This window comes from Tachypleus tridentatus, chromosome 11, assembly GCF_004210375.1.
Source record: "Tachypleus tridentatus isolate NWPU-2018 chromosome 11, ASM421037v1, whole genome shotgun sequence".
Taxonomy (NCBI): Eukaryota; Metazoa; Arthropoda; class Merostomata; order Xiphosura; family Limulidae; genus Tachypleus; species Tachypleus tridentatus.
Genome location: NC_134835.1, coordinates 80,958,631 through 80,976,629, shown reverse-complemented (window position 1 = coordinate 80,976,629; position 17,999 = coordinate 80,958,631). Strand labels below are relative to the sequence as shown.

Genomic DNA, 17,999 nt, shown 5'->3' with positions numbered 1-17,999 from the left:
GAAATGTAGATTCTATCAGGAAAAAATAGATCCAAATGGAAGTATGCATTAGATAGTCTGAATTAAATGTTTGAAAGAGAAAGTGGTGAAGGAATATAGTAAGTTAAACATTATCAAACAAACTAAAATTCAGTTTACTTATAATATTCTGGCCTGTATTTATCTTTCATTACCCATTAATGTTTTTGGGGTATTTTACAAGTACTGTTTGTGTAACATTTACACAATAAATGGTGTAAACTTAATTAACAAAGGTAAAGTATGTGTAACTGGAAACTTTGTTTCATGAAAAAAACAACAACATTAGATAAGCTAAATATGTTCATATTCATTTATGCTTGTTTAACTTATATTATTGTTCTATTAACTCTTTTAGTATAACTGTATCAAAGTACATATCACAAACATTTGCATAGTTAGAGTAAAAATTTAGTTAAATGACTATTATCAATGTAAGTTAATAAACCTTTAACCAATATGTAATTTATAATTCAAATTTGTATATTATTTAAGTTTTGATTTTTAATATAAAAAATAGAAATATTTAAGTAAATTCTTAAGCTTTATTTCTTTGTGTCACAACACATCTGTGTTGGGAATTTTGATATATAAGTTTCACATCTGCCTTGTATAGTTTTTAAAGTGTCTCAGAAACACATCTATAGATAATGACAAGTGAAAATATAAAACTTATATCTCTTACCTTCTTGATTTGCTGAGATATTAATAAATTTTTAAACCAACGAGATTCTTTGTCTGTGATCATTGTCACTCAATTCTGAGAAGCGAATGTAATTGGTTTACACTGTGGATAACTTATTTAGAAAGCCAATAAGTTACTGTGATTTTGGGTTACTGTAATTGATATATTTTTTTGTGTTTTGTTTGGGTCCATTCTCATCAATTACATCTTTTCACTTACATGTGCTATGGGCTCTGAACCTGGTAATGGATCACTGATTTTGACCAGACAGGATTCTACCCACAGTGTAGTCTCTCAGCCTTCAGGTGTATTGTTGAGTTCACTCATGGTTTAGCATGCCCATGTTCTATACATTTGACATTCTCTCTGTACTACCTTTCCATTCTACTGGTCATTGCTTTCTCATCATTTGGCTTTGATACTGTCTTTCACTATATTTATTTACTATTCTACCCTGATCAGAACCATTTTCCTCATAATTCTCTTGCTTGTGTGGGTGGTCATTCATTCTTTTCTTATCTCTTTCCAATTTTTAATTGCCTCTATGCTCATTCAGCAATATATAATCTTCTGTGTCTTGTTCATCTGTTTGGTGTGATTTGACCAAACTCTTATCAGTTTTTTTTTCACTTTTCCACATTTTATCATCCCTATCTATCTCACTCTCATCCATCTCAATTTCACCAACACATAGACAGGATTCTTCAGGTTGGCATATGGGCATATCCATACCTGTTCATCCATTATTTCCTTCATCTGATTAAACCTCTTCTGCAAGGTTTAGACTCCCTCCATTTACTACTCTACATTCCACACTGACTTGGAGAAGAGGTTTAATCAGATGATTATTAGGGATGATTAATTCCTATCTATGTCACTCTCATCCATCTCAATTTCACCAACACATAGACAGGATTCTTCAGGTTGGCATATGGGCATATCCATACCTGTTCATCCATTATTTCCTTCATCTGATTAAACCTTTTCTGCAAGGTTTAGACTCCCTCCATTTACTACTATTACTTTTTCAGATCCCCTTCTGCCTTTATTGTATCCCACCAGATGCTTGGTGTTGTATCTCAGGGTATGCTTATTTTCCAAAAGTTCTATCGAGCTAGGATGATGGAAAGCACTCAAACCATCTGCCCTGGCTTGACTAGTCTAAACTGTGAGATGGGGTGTTCTACAAAGCCACTTGAAATATCCTCATAGTATACATACTTAATTGTACAATCCAAACTCTACCAATTCCATGGAACTACCATGGAGAAAACCAGCACCAGGGAAGTGTTATTTTTTGGTTCACTCATGCCAAATTTTAAAAATAGAATTTTTGATCATCCACTACACTGTCTTCAGTAAAAGACCTTTCTAGCCAGTGGTTTAATAAAATTCTGACCTTTCTCTCTCTTTTTCTTTTTTTTATTGAGTGGAGCATGGAAGACCCTTGCCACTTTCCTCTTCCAAGTTGTGGGGGTGGTGGACCATGAATCCATATCAGTTAGGCTTTGCAATAATACAGTGAGAAATGGGGCAATAGCAACACTGCCATATTAGTCTTACATCAATTATTGGAAACGTTTTTAAAAGTGATAAAAGAGGCTTTGTAAAGTCATTTTAAAAGGTTTAAAATTTTGTTGGACAGTTAACATTATTTCATGAGAGAGAAATTTTGACTAACTATTTTTTGACATTCTTAAATGATATTACTGATTACATGCATGGAAGTAAGGGTATAGATCTTTTGTATTTGGATTTTCAGAAAGTATTTGACAAGATGCCTCATAAAATGCATTTAAAAATTACTTCTGTAAATTTGAGAGTAAGTTGACTTGTACAGAAAAGTGGCTGGAAGGAAGAAAGCAGAGGCTTGTTATAAATGGAGCTCACTCAAACTGAATTAATGTCATAAGTTGGGTACTTTGGGATTAATGCTGGGATCTTTGTGTTTTTTTTCTATTTACATTAATGATTTAAATGAAGGAATGGTCAATAAATCACTTAAATACATTGATGATATTAAGATATTAAATGTTTCTAACTATGAAGATGGTACTGCTGCTGCTTTATGAAGAAAGATTGGGATTATTTGATGAATTAGGTTAATAAATGCCAGATTGCTTCTAATTATAATAACTGCAATGTAATGTATATAGGGTATCATAATTTGAATTGTGAGTATAATTTGGATAGGAATAACCTTAACAGTAGTATGAAAGAAAAGGTTCTTGGTGTTGTTGACCAGTCTTTTAAACTATTGAAGCATTTTGCTGTTTCTAGTGGAAATAGCAAATAAGATTGTAGATTATATCCAGAGAAATATTGAATACAAATCTAAAGATGTTATAATTGTAGTGTGTGAATTACTAATAGGCCACACATGGAGTATCATGCTCATTCTCGGTCACCTTTCTTTAGGAAGGACATTAAATTGCTGGAAAGTGTTTAGTAGAGAAATCCTACTGGGATAGAAAGTTTGTCATATGAGAACAGGCTAGGATCTTTAAAATTGTTTTCTCTGTCAAAAGAAAGGTGTTTAAGGTTATTAAAAAAATTAGTTATGGAGATACATTGTTTTTTGTTTGATTTTTTAATGATGAGAATGATGGGATTAGGGGATATAATTATAAACTTTGGCATGGTAGAAGTAATTTTCAGCTACAAAAGTTTTATTTTTCTAACAGGGTAGTTTACCTTTGAAACTTGACTTTTGACAGCAGATATAAAAAAATTATCTGCTTGATGTTACTTAATCTCTCTGTTGTAGTTACATTGAGACAATTGTACACAAATAGATAAGATAGGTAGGCACATAGATGCAATTTTTTTGCCCTAAATAGTTAGATTTAAGAGATAAAACAGTTTCAGTGCTATTGTTATAACTTACTAAGGGTTGGTTTTCCACTCTTAGATATATTTGTTTTCTAATCATATATGTAAGTTTTCCTATGCATTCTTAAGTAAATGGACTTTAATTTGTAAGTCTTACTTCAGATATTTGTTTTTAGCCATAGCCATAATTCTTCGTTTGTCAACTTTGCTTCACGCATGGTAGCTATATTGACAATTAAACATATAAGGGAAAGGACTTAAAAGGAAAAAGAAAGGAGACACTTCTCTGTATCAGTTTTATACTGTTGTAGTAAATGGATGTGCTATATGTTCACTATCAGTTTAGTTAAAAATAAGGTTTTAGAGGTAATATATGTTGTGTATGGAGTTGTGTCTTTGACTTACATAAGTATTTAACAGAAATCTGTCATTTTCTTCCATTTTCCCATTCACTTTCTTAAGTCACTTTAGACTGGATGCACTTAGAGTGCTGACCTGGCATGACCAGGTGGGTTAGGGTGCTTGACTTGTAATCTGAGGGTCATGGATTTGAATCCACATTATACCAAACATGCTCATTCTTTTGGCCATGGGGGTGTTATAGTGTGACAACCAATCCTACTATTAATTGGTAAAAGAGTAGCCCAAGAGTTGGCAGTGAGTAATATTGTTTGACTGCCTATCCTCTAGTCTTACACTGTTAAATTAGGGATGACTAGTGCAGCTAACCCTCATGTAGCTTTGTGCAAAATTTAAGAAAACACAGAAACACATAAAGCCTTTAGAGCTCCTTAACCTTAGTAGATTTAAAAGTTTGGTGTTACTGAACTTTGTTTAATTTTAATTTTAACATACTTCTTGCAGAGTAACTGAAGTAAGTATATATTATATTGTGTTGACATTCAATTCATGAAGTGAATAGTTTATATTTAGGAAGGCTTCAAAGTTTGTGTTAGTTTTTCCATTAAAGTAATTAAACATAATTTGTAGTTAACACAATTTGAGTAGATTAGTTTTCACTTTGAATTTAACTTAAATTGGGGTCTTTTATTCCTCATCAACAGTCTATTTAAAGTTTTAAGGAGGAACACACTCAAATGATGGGGTCTTGTTTCATGAAGTTTTCATTTTCTTCTTATCAGTTCTACACATGCACTTTCCTATCAATCACTTGCCCAACTGTATTGTTGTGTACTGCTTATTTTTAGCATAAATTTTGGAAGTGGTTGTAAATATGTGTTCTTTGTGTAAATTGTTGTCTGGTCTTATTCTTCATGAACTCTTCATTGTAACTTGTAAGTAAATATACACCCAAGCCTCAAATCCAAGAACATCCATTGTCAGCAATCTTGACTTCTTTGCTTTGTTAGTTATCTGAAAGACACCACAATATGTTTTGTAAATTCTTATACTCTAGTTCTGTTTGAAGAAACTAGATTCTTATTAACTCATCTTATTACCTCACATTTGTTTTGGTTATGAAAATATTTCCATCTTTTTAGTTAAGCTCAACAGTAAAATGGTCTTGAAGCAGGTGGGGATCAACTTGCTTCATTGTTTGTTTTTTATCAAATCTTTATTCATTCAATTACAAAAGCATATCATTGAAAAACTTAAAAACTTTCTGGTTAGTGGAATGATTTGTTAAAAGATTGAAAAATCATCTTCTACTCTTGTGTTTTTTGTACAGTTTCAATCCATTTTATTGTAGTCATCATGTTTTTTTTATTTGTTAATTGAATCATTATACACAATGAATGCTGTATTAACTGTCAAGAAGTATGTCATGTGACTGGTTTGTTTTATAAACTTTCAATGGAGATTCTTATCTTATTTTAATAGATTTTTTATTTTCTAATATGGGATTATTATTGTTTTTTCCTTTGCAATGTTATTGTATTTTCAAGTTAAACCCCACTAGAAAATTCAGTGTTGCTCTTGACTGTTAAAGTTTGTCGGTGTTATTTTAAAATTATTTTCTTACAATTCAGAGAATTTCGGTTTCAAAGAAGTGAAATTTTTGCTGTGTTAAAATTTGCAATAATGGTGCTCACTTGAATGTTAATTAAATTATTACTAAGTCATTAAATACATTAAGGGTAAACAAACTGTTAGAATGGGGTTAGGATTCTTGAGGAATGTTAAAGAAAAGCTAATATCTGAAAATTATGAGGTGGTTGGATTATTGAATTTTGATTTTTCTTTAGTTTTTACTAATGAAGGTTTAAGCTGTATTTCACAGATTGTACTGTTGATAAATGTAAATGAGATCAAACAAAGTGACTGCATTAGGTTTGAGAGCTTTAAAAATAAAAGACTCCTGAAACAGATAATATTTCCCTAAGAGTTTTTACAGAGGTTAAGGATTGGATATGCGAGTCATTTACTACTATTTTTTGTCAATCCTTAAACAATGGGCAGGTACTAGAGGATTGGAAGTAGGCTAATGTAACTCATTTCAAGGGAGGTGATAAAAATTGTCCCAATAATTATAGACCTTTCAATCTTAAGAAAAGTTTTGGAAAGTATGTTGAAAAATGCTTTGCAAATTACACTGTGTAACACAAATTTTGTTCCTGGATAGTATGTGTTATTTCTTAATTGTTTATGTTGTAAAAGTGCAGAAAATGGCCAATATTCCCTTTAAACTTTGCTTTTGTGACCATGATAATGAAATTTAGAAATTAACCTATTTTGTATGTAAAAACAGGCAAATTTGCACATTTTTATTTACATAAGGTGTGAATAAAACAATATATGAATCAAGATTTACATGTATTTATGCTAAAGTTATACAAAAAATGAACAAAAATGTTTAGAAGTGAGTAGTTTTTTGAGATTTGCTACTGTAATGTAAATTACTTTCACGTGTCTGCCCCTAAATATTGTTTCCCATCATGTTTTCATTATATGCTCCCAGGTCACAAAAGCAAAGTTTGAAAAGAAAAATAGGTCTTTTACACTTACTTTAGGCATAAGCAATTGAGAAATAATACTTTCTGTCCAGGAACAAGAAAAGTAAACATTTTGTTACATAGTATTATTTAACAATGTTTAGAATTTTACTTGATAGTCAGCATGGTTTCACTAAGGGAAAAGATTACTGTAGGTGAGGGTAAGGGTGTAGATTTGCTGTATTTGGATTTTCAGAAAGCATTTGACAAGTTGTGGGAGATAAGTTAGGAAATTGAAAAGAAGAGTGGCTAGATGGAAGAAAGCAGAGGTTTCTTACAAATGGAGTTCAGTCAAACTCGATTATTGTCACAAGTGTGTACATCAGGGCTCAGTCTTAGGACTTTTGCTCTTTTTGATTTACATCAATGACGTAGATGAAGGAATAGTCAATAACTTTTTAAAATTTGCAAATTATATTAAGGTATTTTGTGTTGTTAGCTATAAAGACGATGCTGCTGATTTACAAAAGAATTTAGATAATTTAGTCAGTTGATCAAATATAAGACAGATGGGGTTTTGTTATAACTAAGTTCAAGATAATGCATATGAGTTATCAACTTGAATTATAAGCATAATTTGGATGGGAATAATCTTAACAATGTTAGGAATAAAACTTATCTTGGTGTAATAGTCAACCAATCTCTAAATCCATCCAAGCAGTGTGCTGTTGCTTGTGGTAGGGCAAATACGATTTTAGGTTGTATTTAAAGAAATATTGAATACAAATCTAAAGAAGTTATTATTTCATTCTATAGATCACTGGTGAGGTCATGTTTAGAATATTGTGTTCAGTCTTAAACTCTTTACCTTAGGAAATACTTTGATTTGTTGGAAAGGGTTCAGAGAAGGGTACTGGCATCATGTCTGGAATGGAGAAGCTATCATATCAGGAAAGGCTGAAATCTCTCAAATTATTTTCTCTTGAAAAAAATAGTTTGATTAAAGTGTCTAAGATTGCAAATGGAATTGATAATGTTGGTGCATAATTTTTTTCATATTTAACAGTGAGGATATATGGGACACAGGGATAAATTTTCACAGAGTGAGAGTCATTCATCTTTAGCTAAGACAGTTTTAATTTTCTAACAAGGTGTTTGGCTTTTGGAAATAGCTGCTTTCAGCTATTGTTGAGGCAGTAAATTAAATAATTTTAAGAAAAAGCTTGATATATATATATGCATGATAAAGACTAGTTTTATGGGGTTTTTTTTCTTCAAGTAAAATTAGTTTAGTATGGAACAGCCAAGATGGACCATTAGGTCCCATGTTCTACCAAAATGTTATGTTAACACTTTAATGACTAACAAACAAATTTTTAGTAATATTTTAAATGACTGAAAAAATGAGAGCTACAAAACATAATTATTGTAAAAATGAAAACATATATAAAAAGTGTTCAAATGTAAAAGAGCTGTGTTAGATATGCCAATCTTTGGATAAAAAAACAAAATTTAACAACCACTTTATTCTCAATATTACTGTAACACTTCATGTTATGCAAGAAGGTAATTGATAGTATTTCTCTTCACAAGCAAGACTAATTAGGTCTGGAGGCTTCTCCTTTTGTGGAATGAGAATGAATAATTATGTGGATAGTGCTAGTTATTGTGGGTGAATTAAGAACTGTTATATTTAAACATTCTCTACAAGATCTCAAGTAATTTTTTGACAGAAGAATATCTTGACACTAAAAGCCAGTTAAATTATTCCAAATAGAAGGTAACCTTCCAGTGTTCAATTACAAGCACATATGCTATGTGTTTGTCTGTTGAATGATTAAGGACTTTTTTATTTTGTAATACAGGTCATATTCATTCTTTTTTCTTCTTCTTAGCTTGAACTCACTCAGTAGTTAAATTTGGATTTACAATGTAATTTATCTTACCAGCCCTCTCATTGTAAAGTAGACCTACCATACACTGTAGAAATTAGTTTAACCTGAGAAGCTGCAACTGCATGAAATTTGGTTGTTTTAATTATAAGCAGTGTGCATTATCCAGTTTTGTTGAAGAATATAAGTTGTCTAATCCAAGTAACAGGATAAAAGTGGTATTCTAATACTGTAGTAACACAGGTAAAAATGCATGTTTTAAAGTAGGTTTCCTTTTTTATTTCCTTGAAAGATTAGTCATTACATTTATTATTTCTGATAAATGTCCATTTTCTTGTAATGTTAGGCTAAGTGAATAAATGAATGGGATTCTAAAGTTCATATAATGATTTGAAATATATTGGCATTATAGGGAATGAGTAGCAGGGTTGTAGCAGCTTTCTGTCACCTGAAACAGTTGTTGAACCCCAACACTTTAGAAAATGCAAAAAATATTTATATAAAAGCTTTTTAATTCCAGTTTACACCATAAATTGTCATTTATAACCAAACTCTTAATATTGTTGTGTAAGAGTCATAATGTAAGTGAATTAATAAAGATACTGTAAAAATAATACACAAATAATTAAGTGATGACACCTTGCTTCCAACAAGAACATCCATCAGTATCCCAAACATCTGTCTTGTGCAAATTACTTCCACTGGAATGGCTGATTTTACACTATGTTAGATGGTACTCCAATGGGTCCACCTTTATCATCTATAATAGCAGAAATATTGATGCAGCATTTTTAACACACCATTTTAACATGATATCTTTATCAATCTCATATTAGGGTAAGATATGATGATGATACCTTTTTTTTTTTATGGACCAATGGAAAGGAAGAACTTAAAATCTTTCATGCTCATCTGAACAACCAATTTGACAGCATACAATTTTCCATAGAACGTAAACTTGATAACATTCTTCCATTCCTTGATGTTCTGTTTCACATTAACATGAATTTGGAGAATTTGATCATTGCCGTTTATCATAAAAAGACTCAAACAAATCTTGGTTTTCGCTCGTGTCATACAATAGTTGTCAAAACTGGGATTATCCAAACACTAAAATCTAGAGCTAGAAGTATATTCCCCTTGTTTTACCCAGATGAAGATTTTAAATATCTTGACAAGATTTTAAGGAACTTGATTATCCAAGTAAAATGATTCAGCATGTTTTATATGTTTCATCTGTTTCAAATATTTAATGAACCACAACCTGGAAATCACAATGAAAAGAAAAAGCCATTTCTTCCTAAAATACCAGTCTTAAGGAGGAAAATGAATAAAATTAATATCACTATAGTTTTCTTAAGTACTTCTACATTATGCAACAGTGTTATGGAAGTAAATTCCCAACTTCATAGTTTTCTCACAAAAGAACGTAGTTTACATCACTAGGTGTGAGTGCAATAAACAAGGTATTGAGGAAACATAATGCCCGTTACAGATAAGGTTCTAAGAACAACAGAGAGGTATTAAGAACTATAACTTTTCACATTCAGCAAAATGACCATATTATCGACCTAAAAAATGCCAAAATAACAGACAGAGAAGAAAACACCAAACATAGAAAAATCAAGGAAGCTCTTGCCTTCTAAGTACAAAACACTGGGCCACCAGTGGATATTAATTAAAACAATGGCAACAACTGTTCAGTATTGCATAGACACCACTAATAAAAGACCTGTTATTTGTCATGGTTTCATTGTAAAATTAAAGGTTATTTGAAGGTTAAAATGTATTTTAACCTGTATTTTATTTATTTATTATTTTTATTTATCTGTATATTGACGTTATTGTTTTCCTTATGTTTATTATGTCAAAACAATAGATTTTTATTTTATATGTTTAATAACTTTGATACAGATATCAGTTATTGTTACAACTATTGCTTAGATACATATTTTAAAGCAGTGTTCCACAGTTTAAAGAATTTTTACATCCAGTGTATTTGTTGCTTGATGAAGGCTCTGATAAGAGGGCCAAAAGCTTTCAATAAAAATATTTTAACGTAAGAAAAATCCTTTTATAATTATACAAACTCTCAGTGTGTTGGAGAACACTGGCTGTTGTTCACCATCGTGTCCACTAATATAGCTGTCTCAGAAAACTCATCATCACAGTCACTCTCCCGCAGGATCTGGCATCAGGCACTATGCAACCTCTCCTGCTCAAGAGCAAGTGTCTGGGCTTTAAAATGTTTGTCATGCGTTACGTTGTTGTTAAGGCACAGACTGTGGCACTACAACTTCTAGTAATATACACCTTAAAAGTATATTGTGTGTTCAATTACTGTGAATATTGATATTTTATTCAGTTCCATTCAATGAATTGTTTGATAATAAGTAGTGCCCTCATTAAGTTTTATTGCAGATGTGCACGTATAGATTTTAGCCTTACTCGTGTGATTTTCAATGGTTTGAAAATATCAGCTGTCACTGCTAGGGGACTTTGACAAAGAAAAACACTAAAATAATAAATACATGCAGTAACTACATTATATGGTATGTTTTAAATGCCTCACAGCTAATTTCCCTATTTCTTAAACATCTCGTATTTTTGTATAATTTTGTTAGTTCATAAGTGCGTCCAAATATTTTAGTTATATTAGTTTTAGTAGACTTATTAATGGAATTGTACGTTTTATTTTTATATTTGCATAGATGACTAAGATAACAACAGATTACAGACAGTGTTTTATTGTGATAACAAATTTCGTTATGGTTGTACTGAACCTATAAATTCACTTTTATAGGTTGTGCGTACAGAAAATATCAGTTGGAAGACGTAAATATATATTTATACACATAAGTCACGTATGGATTATGACTAACCAGTTAAGATTTTCGTTCCTTGTTTCTAAATTTCCTGTTTAACGGGAAGCTCAAAACCGAAGTCGTTATGTCTTTTTATTTTTTTTTTAAACTAATGATAGAAAAAAAACTAAATATTACGGATGTAAGGATTATTTGTGATTTTTATTTTTCTAAAGAGAAATCGCTGTTGAGTATTACTTTGGATCTGTCTAACATCCTCTGCACCAAGCTCCAGTAAAACAATATAAACCTATTTAAAGTTAAATGCTTTATGTTTCTTGTACATTTATCACGAGGATATGTTTTTTTTCTTATCAGTTAGTGACAGGAAGTCCAGAACTTCCGGTGTTATAATCGCACGTTGTTCCGGAGAAAACGTTATGCAGAGTAAACTCTACTGAGAGTTTTTGTAACTTCTCTTGGCCCACTTTTCTTTTTATTATGCCAGTCTTAAAATTTAATATTTATGGAGTGTGTACGTACGTATGTGCAACAGACTGGCTAAACTGGTTGTTATTAAAGTTATACCACGTCTGTTGCATGTACGTACACACTAACAAAATCTTTGCTTTGTTTTAAATTACGCAGTTTATAACGATTTTTATGATAATACAATTTACTATTGGGTTGAGGAATAATTCGTGAGCGTTTTTTCAAGTTAAAAAATATATTCATAAATGAAACGCTTTCGCAAAATATTTCATGTCATTTGGTAGATAATTTTTGCTTTAATAGATGGTGTGTTTGATTTTCATATGTCTTTAATTTTTGCTTTTATTTTCAGCTCATTAAATGGAATGTCAAGTGGACAAAATCGAGCGTTTTCGACACCATCTGCTTTTCGCATTTAATTTCTTGCAATTTCGTTTACAACAATGCATACTATATACCTAGGTATTACATGAAATAAAGTATCATAATAAATGTTTTGGGTGTAATGTGTTCATGCATTGAAGTATTGTATAGTCTTGCATGTAATGCTTGAATGAAATTATTTGAAAACGCTCACGAATTATTCCTCAACCTAATAGATATACACCAGTATATACATTTGTAGTGTTAGAAAGCGTACTTTTTAAGTTTAAAATGACATTAATTTTTGGGAGTTATTGCCGTTACCGGTGTGTTGGTGTACTGTAGAAATGGTAAAATTCGTATTGTATATTGTCTGTGGAAGCGAAATTGTTGGTATTAATCCAGTAATAACATGAAAGATCATATTTGACATGCGTGTTGCAGAGGGCGTGTCTACACATTGGAATTAAAAAGATGGAGTGAGAACTTTATTTGAATGTTATTTCCCATGCTGAAGTTTGTTTTTAGTTGTTTTTTTTGTCCTGACACAATTTCAAACCATTCAATATATGTATATATATTTTCTGTATGAAGAGTAGAATATAACGACAAGTAAATCACATACTATAGGTAACCTGTATGGGAATTTATTATACAGTTTTTCAGTAATCAACATGTATCACGAGTTAATATTCATTACCTGTACCTCCTCATATAGTTTAAGAGATTTTTTACCATTTTTAATTATTGTAATTGTTATTTCAGGTAAAAAGGGCTTGAACCTGAACCCTTTCAGTATGTTTTTTTTATCATTCTTAAAATGTAAAACTATACTTGACATATATGTTCCAACAAGTATTATTGTTCAGTTATAGATGTTAATAATTCATAGAGAAATGTTTAGTATACATTCTATTATGAAAGTAGCCAGAATGTCTGACATGTTCAAAATATTTTTGTGATATTTGGATTGATCCATCAGTCCTGCACAAACATCCACTTCAAAATATATAACCCAACAGTAGTGAAAGAGTTAAGAACTGTCCAAGGATGAATATTTTATCATTTAATTATTAGCTAATGAAGTTGTTTTTTTTGTATTAATTAGTTAATGCTGTTATAGAACTAGTGTTTTTAGTGATTATAATGAATTAAGTGAAGTTTAGTAGATTTAATTGTTGGATATGTTTGTAGGATAATAGCAATAATTTTTTAACCATAATTTTTGGTGTTCTTTAAACATTTATTGTGAGTCACTTACATAAGATTCCATGGGAGGGATCTTTGTTATAAGGTATATATATATATATATATATATATCTTTTTTGTCTGTATATATGACTGTTAATGATCCTCAAAAGAATCTGGTGAGTGACACCCTAGAAGTATATGCTTTTTGGCAATATGTATATACACTGTTGGCCAAAATCTTAAGACCAATGAATATAAAGAAAAAATATGCATTTTGTGTTGTTAAACTCAACCACGTATTTGAGTAGAGCTTCAAAAAATGAAAATAAGAAATGGGAAAATAAAAATAAAAAACTTTTTTAGCATCTAATAGGGAAAATGTGAACACTATGAAATTAGCCTAAATATAAGCTGGTCAAAAGTTTAAGACGATACTGAAATGAAGTGTTAATAGGTAAACACATAACGAAATTTAGTCATTTGTGTTCGAGCATTAGCATTGTCAGCATCTTCCACTGACATTTCCTGTGTTACATTGGGTAAAAAACATGGCAAAGGCTAAAAAGTTGACAGAGTTTAACATTGGCAGAATTGTCGAGCTGCAAAAGCAAGGTCTCTCTCAATGTGCCATTGCTGGTGAGATTGAGCATAGTATAACTGCTGTTGCAAATTTTTTAAAAGACCCTGAGGGATACAGAACGAGAATTTCAAGTGGTCAGCCCAAAAAATTTTGCCGGCATTGAGCAAAAGGATTCGACAGGTTGTCCGGCAAGACACCAGCCGATCATTGAACCAGATTAAGGCCCTTATAGACACAGAATGCAGCTTAAGAACAATAAGACGGTATCTAAGAGAGAAAGGCTTTAAACACCATAAACATTTTCAAAGGCCACGCTTCCTTCCATACCATGAAACAGCTCAGTTAAACTTTGTTGAGAAACACTAAACCTGGGACTTAGAAAAGTGGACGAAGGTTTTGTTCTTTGATGAAAAAGAATTTAACCTGAATGGTCCAGATGGCTTTCAACATTATTGGCATGATAAGGATATTCTACCAGAGATATTTTCTGCACGACACAGTGGAGGAGGTTCCATCATGATCTGCGGTGCTTTCTCCTTCCATGGAACAATGGAGATTCAGGTTATACAGGGGCATCAAACAGCAGCTGGCTACATTGGTACGTTGAAGATATCATTGTTATTGACTGAAGGCCCTTGCTTGTGTGGAAATGACTGGATTTTTCAGCAGGACAATGCTGCAATCCACAATGCCCACAGGACAAAGGACTTTTTCACAGCAAAAGTGAAGCCATCTTCACCACTTGGAATAACATTCCAGCCAGCCTTTTGCAAATGCTTATATCGACCATGCCAAAGCGAATGTTACAATTATTTGCAATGACGGCTGTATAACTCACTACTGAGACCTCTTGTTGGGCATTTTCTACCCTGTTTAGGACTTCTTTTTGGTATGGTCTTAAACTTCTGACCATTTAATATTTAGGCTAATTTCATAATGTTCACATTTTCTCTATTAAATGCTAAAAAGTTTTTATTTTTATATTCCCTTTTCTTATTTTCATCTTTCAAAGCTCTACTCAAATAAGTGGTTGAGTCTAACAATGCAAAATGCATATTTTTTCTTTATGTTCATTGGCTTTAAGATTTTGGCTAGCAGTGTGCATAATATATATATATATATATATATATTTGCTTAAATCTAATATGGCCACTATGAATATAGAAAAGGTTCATTTTCCCCTTATATAGATTGCTTCAATCGTTATCAGACCTGGTACCTGTGGGATAATCATTTTTCAGTCCTTGATCTATGAAGTCTGTGCTCTTCAGTGTACTTGGTCAGAGGAGATTAGAGTTGTAGAATGTAAACTGTCATATGTTGCTAAATTATATCCATACTTATACAGCAATTCAATAATCATTTTAGAAAAAAAAATAGTTATCTGTCTTTGGGTCTGTTTTCTGTGTTGTGAGACTGAATAGAATATATATTTTAGGCAAAAGGAATCTTCTTTTTTTAATATTAAATATAGTAATGTTGAAAGTATTCAGATCATATTCTTAAGACCTTAGCCACAGAGTCAATTTGCTGAACTATCTTATCTTCTGTAGGTTCTTCTTTATTATCAACTTTTGTAACACTGAGATTAAATGGTTCTGCACCAAAATACAAATAGTAGTAGCATATCATGAAATCTACATTATTACAAATTAATGATAAAGTGGCTGGGCAGTTTTATAATAATCTGTATGAAATATAAAACTTGTATCCTTGCATTTATTTCAAAATTCAAGTTTTGCAAGTAAATCATGGACAATTCATAGTTCATTTTCAACTGTGTTAGTGACTATTATGCTTGATATTGTCAGAAGTTTCTTTGTTATTTCTGCTACGTTTCTCATCCATCTTCTTGTGCTGCTTGAATGTTTTTCTATTTTTAAAATTGTATGTAATAATTCTTACAACATTAAGCATGGACATATACTACTACTCCCATAATCCAAATCCCTACATTCTTCTCAAGGATGTCATATCTTATCTTGCGTTTCTTGAGTATACTTTCTCTAAAATGTCAATGTCTGTTAATGATTTGATACTAGAGATCTGACTAGCACCTTCCAGGCTGTTGTAGATGTTGTGACAGGCATTTGTTCCCATAGAAAATGCAATATATCATAATCTCAAATGTTTGGACATCATGTTGTAGTTTTTGAGCTGGGGACTTACTATGTAATTGTTCATAATAACCTCTTTTTCTGATTATACAATGTGATAATATGAGGATTATATTAGCATACGTGATGTATGGTGTTTGAAATTTGAAACCAATATGAATGACTTTTCCAAGACAATTTTTGACATACTTTATAAAACATTGTGAATTTTCAAAAGTCCTTTTAAGTTATTCATACACATATATTGTTTACCACATGGACTACAGGTAATACAAAACATATAAAATACTGAACTACATCTCATCTAGCTTTAAAACCTTAAATGCTGCATTACGCTCATCTTCCTATGAGTAACATGAGTTGAAAGTCATTGGACTTAGAAATATTTGATCAAATTTAGTTTTCTTCAGATTGTATAATATTGCTCTTTTATAGTGTATCATAGTATACCTTAAAATGTGAAATTGTCTTATTATATGTCAAGAGGGTTATTTTATCTCCGTAAGTCTTCTTCATAACACAATTTTAAAGTAAATTTAAGAACAAACATCAAAATTGTTAATTAATCCTAATATTACTAATTTGTTTTCACACCATAAATTATCCATTTAATGTGAAATTTTGTGCTTTTGCCTGTTGTTAGACTCCCTGAAAAGAACTGGTCTCTCCATAAGGTTGAAGAATGTTATTAATTTCCTTGTAAAATACAGATAAAATTGGTGATTTCACAGTTGGATTAGATACCATATTGGTTGATGTTTGTATGATTTGTATGCAATTGTGGACCCCATAACTAACAAAGTAATGCTTGCTTAGGTTAATTTTTCTGGACTTCATCACAAATTTTAATATTAACATAACTAAAAATAATGAACTTTGAAGTACTTTTCATTCTTTTTAGTTCTAGAGAGTGCTTTGATAAGAATATATCATTTCCTGATTAAACCATGTATCAAAAATGGTTGTTCAGGAATATCACTATATAAAATTATAAAACTAACTGGGATGGATTATAGTGAGGTTTTTGATATTCATATTTTTTATCACAGTTAAAAATTTTCATATATTCTTTTAAAGACTAAGAGCTGGTGTTTGCTTATTGCATATTATTATAATTTGATTGTTTTATTAAAAATAATATTTCACAAGGTAATGTTTTTCCATACAACTTGAAGTCAGAAAATTTTAATATATTGGATTAACTATGAGGTTTAAGGGAAAAAACATTAATATTTTAATTTCATTTGTTGAGGTTTCAGTATATATTTTTATATACATTAGAGATATTTTATGACACTATAACGTTACTTTTAACTGGGTAAAATATTAATACATGAAATTTAAGTATTTATTACAATGCTGTTTTTTCCATGCTTATCATATTTTTAAAAATTTATGTAATTTATAATTAGGGTTAAGGGTTTAGATCTATCTTTCAAAACACTGTGTGAAGTAAGATTTTCTTTGCATTATGTTAGAATTTTCACATATAAAAGGATGTAATGAGAGTTACTCATATAACCCATTAGTTTTTTCATGATATTTACTCATCTGAACACCCTTCATTTATATTTTTTCTTGTATCTTGTATTTGTTATGACACTGACTAATCTACCTCATAGAGGTTTCTAAATATATTTACAAAACACAGAATAACTTAAGTTCTTCACTCAACAATAAAAATATATTTTAAGACAATTCTTTAATTTATTACCAGTTGTAAATACCATAGAAAATTCTAAATCACATCAAATTTGTTTCACAGTACAAGGCAATGGGAAATCTTTTGTTTCAAGAAGTTTGTAAGATGCTCAACCTGTTGGAAGTAGATTATTTTGGCTTGGAATATGCAGATTCTAGTGATACAAAGGTATGTGGATGTTAATTTTAAGTCATTGTTTTAAACAATCTAAAGTAAAAATTCTGATATTTATATATACATTTATAAAATGTGTGTTGTACCTGATTCCATTTTGTAGGAAGGGTTATATCAAGAATGTAACTAATTGTTTACCATAATTTATTTAATTGTGTTCACAAATATTTGAGGTCCCATGACAAATGATACCTTGGTGAACATTTTGTGTACTTCTAGATATTAACTTTCTTGAATTTATACTTATGCCTTTTC

The 17,999-nt window shown here is 30.8% G+C and overlaps 1 protein-coding gene across 5 annotated transcripts in view; it reads left to right on the top strand.

The window, feature by feature from the left end:
* The window catches only part of LOC143232587 (uncharacterized), a 69,396-nt gene that overhangs the window by 11,871 nt on the left and 39,526 nt on the right, over nucleotides 1-17,999 (top strand). For 4 of the 5 annotated variants that reach the window (XM_076468193.1, XM_076468192.1, XM_076468195.1 and 1 more), the window contains one exon: nucleotides 17,634-17,738. In XM_076468193.1, the coding sequence (XP_076324308.1) occupies nucleotides 17,634-17,738 (105 nt within the window). Of the gene's footprint in view, nucleotides 1-12,437; nucleotides 12,460-17,633; nucleotides 17,739-17,999 lie in introns of those variants that run through there. The other variant, XM_076468196.1, reaches the window with a different exon arrangement.